This window comes from Eleutherodactylus coqui, chromosome 5 (assembly GCF_035609145.1).
Source record: "Eleutherodactylus coqui strain aEleCoq1 chromosome 5, aEleCoq1.hap1, whole genome shotgun sequence".
NCBI lineage: Eukaryota > Metazoa > Chordata > Amphibia > Anura > Eleutherodactylidae > Eleutherodactylus > Eleutherodactylus coqui.
Genome location: NC_089841.1, coordinates 196,879,131 through 196,891,999, shown reverse-complemented (window position 1 = coordinate 196,891,999; position 12,869 = coordinate 196,879,131). Strand labels below are relative to the sequence as shown.

The 12,869-nt window shown below is 45.8% G+C and overlaps 1 protein-coding gene across 2 annotated transcripts; it reads left to right on the top strand.

The window, feature by feature from the left end:
- The first annotated feature begins 4,583 nt into the window (after positions 1–4,583).
- Positions 4,584–11,565, top strand: NGDN (neuroguidin). 2 transcript variants are annotated; one of them, XM_066603992.1, is made up of 10 exons: positions 4,584–4,716; positions 5,310–5,369; positions 7,229–7,300; positions 8,114–8,251; positions 8,575–8,712; positions 9,530–9,644; positions 9,727–9,895; positions 10,038–10,191; positions 10,524–10,579; positions 10,692–11,565. In XM_066603992.1, exons 1-10 carry the CDS (start codon positions 4,702–4,704, stop codon positions 10,711–10,713), a joined length of 939 nt encoding a protein of 312 aa, XP_066460089.1. In that variant the 5' UTR covers positions 4,584–4,701; the 3' UTR covers positions 10,714–11,565. The 2 variants fall into 2 exon arrangements, with proteins under 2 accessions (XP_066460089.1, XP_066460087.1); XM_066603990.1 differs by having other exon boundaries at positions 10,524–10,584; positions 10,694–11,565.
- The last annotated feature ends 1,304 nt before the right edge of the window (positions 11,566–12,869 follow it).

Below are 12,869 nucleotides of genomic sequence, written 5' to 3'. Positions count from 1 at the left end.
GTTGAAGATTTGGCTTTACATTAGTGAGGTACAGTCTCACATCTCCACGGCCAGTGATTTGCAATCGATTTCTTTTTTTCATAAGAAGATTGGCAACCGCGTTAAAACACCTTCCACGAGGTATGAAGATGGAAAAGATATCAAAAACTTTCTTGCGATAATCCATAATGCAGGATAAGCCACAGGTACGTGAGCAATACATTGCGGCCGGTATGAAAACTTGTAAAAACTTACACATGAACATAGCACGCCACAAAGCAGATGGGTATAGTTCGTAAAAAACTTCTTGGGCTCTGGCAGATTACGTGAAAGCGATGTGCAGAAGAAACTTTATAGGTAAATTAGCTATTGCGCAGGCCTGTTTTGTCTATCACCAGTGCCCAAAAAGTTTTGCGTGGACTCTACATAAACAAATTTATGAACTATTAAGAGGTAATATCTATGTCTATTAAAAGTATTACACAGCACTATGATGCTGCTGTCAGGGAAGTGGGGTCCGGGTGCGGGAATTCCTGAAAACAGCCCACAACCCCTATCCCTACATACTTGCCCCCCCTAGGCTAAGCCCTAGGACAACAACTGGATGACAGTCCCCACCCTAGCTAAAGAAGCGGGGCAGGATCAAACACAAAGACAAATACCAGGACAAACGAACACAGAATCAGGTTAGACAATCCGGGTCAGCAACTGGAGGGAACGCGATACAAAAGGGTCAGGCACAGGCAAGTCAAGTCCGAAGCAGGAGGGTCAAAAGCAAGGAGATCAATCTGAAAACGTGGGTGTAGCCTGGAGAAAAACATACACTGGCATCCTGGAAGGAAACAGACACGTTTAAATGCTGTCAGGACTCCTGCCCCAGCAGCTGATTGGGGCGGGGAGCCTGACTGCAGCAGGACCCAATCACAGAGGCGCTGGGAAAAAACGCCCCCAGCCTTGCAGCACAAACAGAGACCGAGGACACGCGCCTGGGAGTCATGGCAGCGGAGATGCGGTGCGACGGCACCCGCCGCATCCCTAGCAACCTGGCGGCGACCAGAGTTAAGGCAGCCAGGGGAGATCATTAGAACCGGAGCTCCCCTGCGCCGCACTCCTGCAACCCGGGTGATGGGATCAGCAATCAAGCCGGCTGACCAGAGCTCCCAGCCATCCACTATAACTCACAGAGCTAGAGCGCATGCTCTTCTCATAGCAGGCACGTGCATGCACGGCCGAGCGTGCCACATGCCGAACTTGGGCACAAAGTCATTCCAGGCCGCAGCAAACCGCACAACTGCCGCCCGGGGTCCCTGACCGGCCTCATGGTACCATAGACATGAGGTGCAATATACTATACTGGACCAGCAGAAAAGGGGAGCATTTAATATCAATATGCAGGAAAGAAGGGCCATCTATGCACTCAAAAACAACAAGGAGATCACCAATAGGCCTGCAGATAAGGGTGGTGCTATAGTCCTCATGAATACATCAGACTACAAGAAAGAAGCAGACAAGCAGCTGACGGACACCAGATACTACTCCAAACTGGATCAAGACCCGACTCAGAAATATGTGAGAGAATTGAGAAGGGTTATCGGAAGCCTGTCTGTGGGCTCCACAAGACTTTTGGACTTGATACTGGAGAACCTCAGGGTTGGAGTATTCTACATGCTTCCCAAAATACACAAAGCTGGCAACCCAGGGAGGCCAATTATCTTAGGTGTGGGAACCCTCACTGAAAAAATTTCAGGAAGGGTAGAAGGAGTCCTCAAACCACTGGTGAGGAATACAACCAGCTACTTACAGAACACCACGGACCTACTGAACAAACTGTCAACCGAAGGTCCCCTCCCAGATGGCGCAATACTGGCCACAATAGATGTGGAGTCCTTATACTCCAACATCCCACACAAAGATGGACTGACCGCCTGCCAGGTACACCTTGAAGCCAATGGGGTTGCCTCTGAATCTGTGTTACAACTTACAAGATTCATCCTCACACACAATTGTTTCTCCTTTGACAAAGAGATATTTCTGCAACTCACTGGGACCGCCATGGGCAGTAAAATGGCACCACCATATGCCAACCTTTTCATGGCAAAGCTGGAGAGTGACTCTTTGGCCTCCTGCCCCAACAAACCACTGGCCTACTTCCGCTACATTGATGACATAATAATCATCTGGACCAACACCGAACAAGAACTAATAAAATTCCATGAGAAATGCAGTGCATTCCACCCCACCATAAACCTGACATTAAGCTACTCATATACAGAAATCAGCTTTTTAGACACCACCATAAAAATTTAGAACAACTCAATACAGACATCCCTATACCGAAAACCGATTGAGCAGCCCACATACCTCAGATGGGACAGTTCCCTTTCTAAACACATCAAAAAGTCCATCATCTACAGCCAGGCCATTGGATACAACCGGATCTGCTCCAACCGTACAGACAGAGAGGAACATTTACACAATCTCAAAAGGACATTTTTAAATCAGGGCTACCTACCATCTCACCTCAATTGATGACCAAATCCCCAGAGCCACCAGGATACCCAGAAATCAACTACTCCAATACAAGGAGAAGGAAAGAAACAATCGTGTGCCTCTAGTAGTGACCTACAATCCGCAACTAGAGGTACTAAGGAAAACCGCAAGAAAACTCCACCATACCCTGCACAAGGATGACCGTCTGAAAACCATATTCCCGGACCCTCCCCTCCTATGTTATAGGCAGCCTTCTAATTTGAGGAACTTTATATTCAGGAGTGCATTGCCCTCTGACACACAAAAAGGAACTTATCCCTGTAAAGTAAGGAGCTGCAAGACCTGTTCACATGTACTGACTACGGACAGGATACAGATCCCCAACGGGAGCAGGAGCCGCAAACGAATCTCCGCCGGTCAGCCTATCTGATAGGCATGCTGCGAATTGCCGTCCGCGAGCAGAGAATCGCAATGATTCTCCGCTCGTGGACACGGGGCCGGCGCTTTCCAAAGCAACGCTATGGGAGCGTCAGACGGCGTGATTCGCCAGCGATTTCACGTCCGTGGACAGGGGGCCTTAGGCTGGGTTCACACAGGGCGGATTTGCCGCAGCAGATCCGCCCGCGGCCGCTAATCTCGGGATTAGCCAGCCATGTGGATGAGGTTTCTCAGAAATCTCGTCCACACGGGACGGCCAATCCGCTGCGGTAAATCCGGTTGAAACCGAGCATGTCTGTTTATCTTTTCTTTTTTGTTTATTTATGTCACGGCCGCGCTCTCCTCTAGGGGGCAGGGTTCACACAGGGCGGATTCCCGTCGGAAATCTCGCGGTTTGGCCGCAGCAAAAACCGCGAGAATTCCGCTGGGAGAACCGCCACGGTTTAAGCTGCGGCGGCTTTGAAGCAGCCCGGCCGCTTGCTTTTCCGTTGCGGCCGGCGCTCTCATAGAGGAGAGCGCGGCCGCGACGTAAATAAACAAAAAAGACAGGATAAACAGACATGCTCAATCTTTGGAAACCGCGGCTGCGGCGGCCGCAGCTGCGGTTTCAACCGGATTTACCGCAGCGGATTGGCCGTCCCGTGTAGACGAGATTTCTGAGAAATCTCATCCGCATGGCTGGCTAATCCCGAGATTAGCGGCCGCGGGCGGTTTTGCCGCGGGCGGATCTGTGTGAACCCAGCCTGGGAGAGCCGGCCGCAACGGAAAAGCAAGCGGCCGGGCCGCTTCAAAGCCGCCGCGGCTTAAACCGCGGCGGTTCTCCCGGCGCAAATCTCGCGGTTTTTGCTGCGGCCAAACCGCAAGATTTCCGATGGGAATACACCCCGTGTGAACCCAGCCTTACTGTGCTGAAACACTGTCAACGCAGCTGAAAACACAGTAAACACTGCGTTTTTTTTCGAGGGCCTGTGTGAGAGCAGCCTAAGGCAGGGTTCACACGGGGCGTATTCCCGTCGGAAATCTCGCAGTTTGGCCGCGGCAAAAATCGCGAGATTTACGCCGGGAGAACCGCCGCGGCTTTGAAGCGGCCCAGCCGCTTGCTTTTCCAGTGCGGCTGGCGCTCCCATAGAGGAGAGCGCGGCCGCGACGAAAGTAAACAAAAAAGGAAAGGTAAATAGACATGCTGCATCTTCTGAAACCGCGGCTGCCGCGGTTTCAGCCGGATTTACCGCAGCGGATTGGCCGTCCCGTGTGGACGAGATTTCTGAGAAACCTCATCCACATGGCTGGCTAATCCCGAGATTAGCGGCCGCGGGCGGATTTGCCGCGGCCAAATGCCGCGACAAATCCGCCCTGTGTGAACCCAGCCTAAAGTTCGACCGGCAAGGATCCAAACACTGCATTACATGACATTGCCCAGCTGAGGGCGCCCAAGTAGCACGGACAAGGGAGAGCATCGCAGGGAGCGCTAGATGTGATTCCTCGGCACTTCCGTTACTTCTCTCAGCAGATAGGGCATGGGGAGCCGCTCTGCAGTGATAACGGTTTAGCCTCCGTTCTATCCACCGATCCTCGTTGTGTTTATCAGACCCGTGCCCGGCCTTCTAATGGCCAGACTCTCTTCAGCGCACTACTAACCGGCTAGTGTGCGCCGCTGTGATTGGCTGGCTCTCTGCAGCGGCGGCTAGTCATTGGTGGATACGGCGAGGTCTACCCTGGTTTCCGCTTCCTGTCGCGTGTTGCCCGGCCTGGAGACTCGGTGTGTGCTGTATCCGGAGCCGTGCAGCAGCGAGCATGGCCGCAGTACAGGTGAGCGGCGGGGAGCCGGAGTTGCCTGCCGGGGGAGGTTGCACCGAGGCTGCCCCATGTGTGACTGCTGCACGCCGCACTTCACGAGTCGGGCAGTTCAGCGACCCCTGCTTGTACTTGGTTACTAGGATGTTATGGGTGTTGGGTTTTGTTAATGGTCACAAAGTTCTCCGACAACTTGTGATCATGAGAGAGCCAGGAGAAGTGCAACTCACATTAGTAACTTATAACCTATCCTGCTGCAAACTCCCTTTGCTGCTCCGCCACTAGGGGTCTCCCTTCCTCCTAACTTGTCCTCTGCCTGTTGGCAAGTGATGCCCATCTCACCTGGGCGGATCGTCATTACGCATCTCACATGCCCAACACATGATGCCAATACCCATTGATTTGCATCGGGTCGCTCACACCTGCGCCTTTTTTTTTTTTTTCCCCTGTGCATGCAGAGGGGGAACCGACCAACGCTAACTTGTGTTTATCCAAATTTATATCTCACTGTATGCATGGATGAGTTGTTATAAAGTATGACTCTTTTATACAGCTGGGAATGTGGGCTGCAGCCATATTACATTCACTGCTATCTCTTCTCTCTGTAGGGTGTATCCTCTGAAGATCTGTCGGAGGCGCAGGCATTGCTTGGTACCATACAAGAACAAGTAGGTGATGCTCTGATCAGACGAACTCTACATGGCAGCATGAGTGTGTAAGGACGGGGGCGACTACAATGCTGCTCCCAAGAGTCTCCGGTGCATCTTGCATCGGTCGCACATGGACATCCCGCGGTTGATGGTTCTATCTGATTTTTCATCTGTTCATTTGGATGGGTGCGCAGGGTTCTGTTAATCCGCGGAAGAAACATTTGCAGCATGTCCTATTCTTGTGTGCTGTTCTCATCCAAAAATCGGACATGACCGTGCGGTGTTCAACATGTGGACGGGATGTCCGTGCACGGTCCGATCCAAGTGGCACCTGAGAATTCCGGGCGCAGCTTTTTTTTTTTTCAACTCGTGTGAATGTGTCCTTAGGCTGAAAAAACGACATTTGTCCATCTAGTTCTATTACTCCTCAAGGTTGATCCAGAGGAAGGCGAAGAACCCCATGAGGTAGAAGCCCATTTTCCTAATTTTAAGATAAAAACAAAATTCCTTCACAACTCCAATCTAGCAATCTGAATAAATCCCTGGATCAACAACCCTTCTGAAGTAATCGATGACTCTAATATGTAGCACTCAAGGAAGGCATCCAGCCCCCCCCCCACCCCTATCCTTTTTGTGAATTTGTCATCACCACGTCCTCAGGCAGAGAGTTCCATAGTCTCACTGCTCTTACAGTAAAGAACCCCCTTCTATGTCGGTGTAGAAACCCTCTTTACCCTAGATGTAGAGGGTTACCCCTTCTCTGGGTATAAATAGGTCATGGTAGAGATATCTGTATTGTCCCTGATATATCTATACCTAGTTATTAGGTTGCCCCTCAGCCATCATTTTTTTTTTCTAAACTAAATCTCAATTTTGATCACCTCTCTGGGTATTGTAGTCCACCCATTCTATTTATTACTTGAGTTGCCCACCTTTGTACCCGCTCAAGCTCTGATATGTCCTTCCTGAATACTGGTACCCAGAACTGTACAAAATATTCCATATGTGGTCTGATTAGTGACTTGAAGAAAGGAAGAACAATGTTCTCATCATGCGCCCCCAGACCTCTTTTGATGCACCCAATGATCCTATTTGCCTTGGCAGCAGCTGCCTGACACTGGTTGCTCCAATTAAGCTTACAGGTAACTAAAACCCCCAAGTCCTTCATTTCCGTGTTCCCCATTTAGTGTGTACTGGTGACATGTATTTCCTCTGCACATGACCTTGTACTTGTCATTGTTAAATCTCATTTGCCACTTTTCTGCCCCAAACGTATCCAGATCCTCTTGTAACCATATACTGTCCTCTCTTGTGTTAATTATTTTATATAGTTTTGTATCATCTGCAAATATTGATATTTTACTGCACAATCTCTCCACAATGTTAATAAATATACTTAAAAGAATAGAGCCCAAAACTGCCCCCTGTGGTACCCCACTAGTAATGGTGACCCAATCAGAGTATGTATCATAATAACCCTCCTCTGCTTTCTATCTCTGAGCCAGTTACTTACCCACTTACACACATTTTCTCCCAGACCAAGCATTCTCAATTTATATGCCAACCTTTTATGCGGCACAGTATCAAACGCTTTGGGAAAGTCCAGATTTAAGATCCAATGACTCTCCCCCCTAGAACTTAACTTCTCGTAGAAGCTGATCAGTTTGTTTTGACAGGAGCGATCCCTCATAAACCCATGCTGATATGGAGTTATACAGGTATTTTCCTTGAGGTGCTCCAGTATAGCATCTCTTAGAAACCCTTCAAACGTTTTACTCACAATAGAAGTTAGACTTACCGGCCTGTAGTTTCCAGGTTTGTGACTTGTACTGGACTTTGATATAACTTTTTTTTTTACCTTTTATGCACTTTGACAGGTAACAGCAGTCACAGAACACATACAAAACCTAACAGAGAAAGTCCGCAATGGGGTCTACCCAACAGAAAAGGTGAGAGGAAAACCTGTGATGAATTGTGAATTCCAGGACTCCAATTGCATCTAATTTGAGTTTTTAAATGGGCTCTGCATTAAAGTGAGGCTGCAGATTTGAGACGCAGTCTGCTTGCCTAAGGTGGCCATACTCCCTTATGTGTGTGGAGGAATGGCATGGGGACCTTTTTTAAGTCATGTTTACACAGGGTGAATTTGGTGCAGAAAATCTCTCTGCATTAGCAAATTTCTTGGTTTGTTATGTAGTTGTATTGTTTGCAAAAAGAAAATCTCTAGGCCCCCTGTCCATGGGCGTGATTTCACCGGCGAGTCACGCCGTCTGAAGCTTTCCATAGCAAGCGCCGGCCCTGTGTCCACGAGCGGAGAATCAGTGATTCTTCGCTCGCGGACTGCAATTCGCAGCATGCTGTGAATTGCCGCAATTCTCCACGCTCAGCCTATCTGTCAGATAGGCTAATGGCAGAGATCCGTCTGCCAGCTCCTGCTCCCGGGCGGTGGCGGATACCACAACACCGTGGACAGGGGGCCTTACATGTGTGGTTTTGACCTTCACGGGATACATTTAAGTTGTTCAGAGCTAAAGATTAAAGTTTGGAAACCACTGACTCCTCATTGGTCCATATCAAGAAACTACACACCGAAACACATGAGAAGACCCAGAAGTAGAAAACGCAGACAAAAAAAATTGGAAAATCCAATTCTGTTCTAAGTTACATTTTTGATCACTCTCCCACCATCTATTAGTATAAAAATGGACTGGTAGCCTGCATCGATCCAATACATTGTGACTGAATATCAAGTTTTCTTCTAGGGTCTTAGTTTCCTAGAGGTGAAGGATCAGCTGCTCCTGCTATATATGCAGGATCTTGTTCACATTATCATGGAAAAAGCTGCTGGGAGATCCCTCAAGGAAAACCTGGGCGTTATGAGACTGGTGGAGATACGCACAGTAAGTAGACGCCCATCCTAATACTTTACATCTATACTCCCATGGGATATCTACTATGTAGAGTGCTTGTAGCCCAGAGTTGTACACGGTAGGGGCTTCAAATGCTGGAATGAGTCATATTACTGTCATGGCTGCTTTATTCTTTTGTAATACAAATAGGTGCTTGGATATAATCTGCCATTACGGTCTGTACTACCGTATACATGTCAAGTATCCAGTGGTGTTCTCTTTCATCACTTGCTAAAGGGATCAAAACTGTCTTATATTTGAGTAGTTTTGAAAATTTGGCCAGAGCTATATTCAAAGATTTGTTTATTCCTCAGGTTTTGGAAAAAATGCGTCCAATTGAACAAAAACTGAAGTATCAAATAGATAAGCTGATAAGAGCCGCTGTGACCGGGAGTCTTGCCGCGAATGATCCTCTGCGCTTCAAACCCAATCCTCAGAACCTGATGAGTAAGGTACGATCATGACGGTTTTGTTTGGTTCACGGGTTGTGGAATTATTTTGCCCATTAATTCACATCTTAAACCATTAAAAGGGAATTCTAGGACTTGTTTATAAACTCTCTTTAAACATAAGGAACCATAAAAAGTTTTCAGTGGACTTGCTGCACCTATTCTGTACCAATCTGCTTCTCCCGCTGTCCATGACTTGACTTTCTAGCACTATGCCCTCGCCCACGTCCTGTCCATGGCTTGTAATCTCTAGTTTGGATTCTTAGAAGGCCTGTCCACGGCGATGATCCGCTTGCAATAAATGACCCACGGATCATGCTCTGTAAAGCTTTCCATAGGATTAACGCCGGCGTCCATAAGTGGAGAATCATAGCGATTCTCCACTCGCAGGATTTAAATCGCGGCATGCTGTGGTGAGTCTATCTATTAGATGGGCTCCTCTTGGAGACCTGTCAGTGCTCCACCCTCCCCAGCTAGCGGAATATCGCTAGCGATATTCCGCCTCGCCCGTGGATAGGGGGCCTATATCAGATGGTCAGACAGGATAGAAACAAGTCCTGGCACTGAAGCCAACACTAAGGATTATAGTCGCTGTGGTGGAAGTGCTGCATGTAAACACTAATGGGAAGCCTTGGAGTTGTCAAACTTTGCATTGAGGTAAAGATGGAGTTTTGAAAATGTAATCTGGGGGTTGGAAAACACCTTTCACATAATTTTTCAAAAATTTGTCTTTTTTTTTCTTTTGTAATTCAATTACTGCCTTTTTACTTTTTTGTTTTCACTTTTTTTTTAAATTTTTGTTTTTCTTCCAATTTCACAGTTAGAGTCTGACAAGGAGAGTTCAGAGAGTGATGAAGATGAAAGTGGTGTAGGAAAGACTTATCAGAGCAGGACCAGGAAATATGTACCCCCTAAACTTGTGCCAGTACAGTATGGTAAGCAATGTGTAATGTATAGCTCAATGCATCCATGGTGTCATAAGCGTTTCTGGTGTTCTGATTGTAAACCTTATTGCAGATGACAATGAGGCAGAGAGGGAACGCAGAATTTTAGAACGGGCTAAGAAACGAGCTCTGAGCAGCTCGGTCATCCGGGAGCTGAAAGAACAGTATACAGATGCGCCTGAAGAAATCCGAGAAGGAAAAGCCTATCACATGATGCAGCACGAGAGAGAAGATCAGCATCGGTGAGTAGCTTTCATGTTGCTACCATGCCAGCCAGGACCTTCGTTAGGCTTAGACAAAAGTTTTCCACTGTTTGTTTTTGTTTTTTTCTATAGTTTATGGAATACTGACTTTCTGTTTTTGTATTTTTTTTCCTTTCCGAAGGACAAACTATGAAGAATCCATGATGGTGCGATTAAATATGACTCGAAAGGAGAAGGCTCGTAGGAAGAGGTCACTTGCCATGACGTCTCAGCTCAGTTCTCTCACACATTTCTCAGATATTAGTGCCCTAACAGGAGGAGAAGTGAGAACAGAGGTGAGACACTATGAATCTGGGCATACATGTTCAATTTAGATCCGCCACCTTGCAGCCGGTCAGTTGTTCATAGGATTGGTCATACAAAACTATTCAACCATCAGCGTCCCAGAAGCTGGCAGATCAGGGTTTAAAATAATAATAATAATAATAATCTTTATTTGTATAGCGCCAACTTATTCCGCATGTGGGGAGGGGGACAAAATGCCAAATTATGTGGAGCTGTCGTATTATATATCACCTGGCGCTTGGCATTCTTGAATTGCGTCAGACTGGTAACATTTGGTCTTTAATACTTTCATTCACTTATTGCCTTTTTTTTTTTAATGCAGGATCTCATGCCCTCCGCTAAGAAATCCAAGAGAGGACCTAAGAAAGGGAAGAAGAAGAAAGGTAACACACACTTCCTTTGTGGTGTTGGACTGTTGCTTGGTTGCTCTTGGTTTATGCCTGCAAACTCTTAGCAATGCATGAAACTAATTATAATTCACTTTTTTCCCAGGCTTTAGAAAACGCCACTGAGAAGTTTATCCACCAGTCACCATTACCCATCTACCGATGTATTGTGCTAATATATGGAACTACTTGCTGTTTTGGTACCTCTGAGAAACGGAATGTGAATTACAGACTCCTATCTATTGCTTGGACTCATCAGAGTAATTAATGTTCATTCTGGTTGTACTGGAAAATGTGGAAGATTCAACGCACACAATATTGCCTTCATTTACATCAGAGTTGCGGTATTCTCCGGAGTGTCGGTGTTATCGGAGGACAAGACCCATTTTAAAATAAAAGTTTTACTGAGTGATAAGTTGGTGCGGATTTCTATTTGCCCGGTCTTAGAGTGATTGTTGGCATCCCTGCTGTTCATGAAGTCACCAGGGCTCTGAGTCTCTCTATAACACATGCTTTATAAAGTAAAGAGCCAATTAGTCGCTTCCATGTTGCTAGTGATTACCTGCTATTAATGTTCTTCAGCATTACTCAGCAGCTTCTTAGCTGTTCCCTAATAAAGCAGACGGCAGCTTTCTGTGTACCTCATAGCCATAGAATAAATACACCATATTGCCCCAGAATCCATATGGGAAGTCTTTCTCCAAAGTTTTCTTCCCCAGACCAGGCAGCGTCTTGTCTGTTCTTTCTTGGATTACAGGCTTTGTTCTGCTTGTCATGTTTTCTGGGCTTTCCTTCCATCATGTCCTATTGTATTCTAATAACATTGGAAGGTGCTAGCCGGATAGTAGTTGGGTATTCCTTTTTACAAAAGTGGAGCTCATAATCTGCACCCGCACAGCAATCAAGAGGCCAAAGATGGTTAAGATAAATGTTTATGCCTCTCTACTACACTAATGGCTTGCCTATTGCCTGAATGAATGAATGAATATATATATATATAATTTTTTTTAATGCATTTGCAAGAATCTCCTACGCTCTGTTCATGAAATCTCTGTTTACACCATCAATTATACTATTGCTGATTTGTTCTCTTCTTATACTAGTATTCTCATCTTGGCCAATCATGCCTGACATGGGAATAGCCTATTTGAGTGCAGCCGCCAGGATTACAGAAACCACTGAACAGCATGTACTATGCTGCTTTCGTAACGGAAATGCTGTACCATAGCAAGCTATATTGTCTACGGAATTTATGAAATGCCGAAATGGCATTTTTGAAATGCACAGAACTGGCGTGTGAATGTAGCGCAAGCCATTAGTAAGTGATTGGGGGGGTTCCACTCAACGTCTTCACCGGTCCTGCTTTGTGTGGACAGCGCCGGAGGCGGATGACTATGTCAACGATAACAAAGTAACATAGTGTGTACTGCTGAAAAGGACCTTGGTTCATCTTTTACCCTGTAGGTGTTGATCCAGACGAAGGCAAAAAACCCTCAGGTAGAAGCTAATTTTATGTTTCAGGTGACATATTTTCCATGGGGGCTCGTTGTATTTTTCAGTGGTACCATTTAAAGCTTTATGCTATAGTGTATAAATTTATATTGGGAGATTTAAAACTTAAAAAAATTCTAAGTGGGGGAGGGGTATTTTTATGGCTTTCATAGTACAATTGAAGTGATGTCCTCTTTATTCTGGGGGTCTGTACGAGTTGAGTGATACTAAACTTATAAAGTGTTTTTGTTTTCTTTAATACTTAAAAAAATTAAAATGCCTTTTTAAAAAAAAATTGCTTTCTGTCACCATCTCTTGACCCGTGACTTTTTATCTTTAACTCAATAGGGCTGTATAAGGGCTTTGTTGTATTTTTTGCAGGATGATCTGTAGTTTCTCTGGCACCATTTTGGTGAACATCCACCTTTTTGATAGATTTTTTATTCCATCTTCTTCTTGGAGACTTAAATGCAGTTCTGCCTTTTTTTTTCTGGCGTGGCTTATGTGGAATTAATGTGATAATGAAAGAAAAAATGCACCTTTTTATGGATGCCTGAAACCAGTTTTAGATGACTAGGAAAAGATTGAACTTTTTAAACTATGTATTTTTCTAATCATTTTTATTTTATTTTTAACGTAGGTTCAAATTTTCTGAGGACTGTGATCGTTTGCTTTTTAAAATACATTGCAATACTAAAGTATTATACTATATTTTAATTGGCACATCTTTAATAGAGATGAGCGAACGTGTTCTTAACGAACACTTACGCACCCAGACACCGGCTTATCCG

Bases quoted from the DNA above. Each gene is read 5' to 3' on its own strand.
- NGDN (XM_066603990.1), top strand. The intron at 5,370-7,228 runs GTAGGTGATGCT...GCACTTTGACAG, and splicing joins TTGGTACCATACAAGAACAA to GTAACAGCAGTCACAGAACA. The intron at 10,192-10,523 runs GTGAGACACTAT...TTTTTAATGCAG, and splicing joins GAGGAGAAGTGAGAACAGAG to GATCTCATGCCCTCCGCTAA.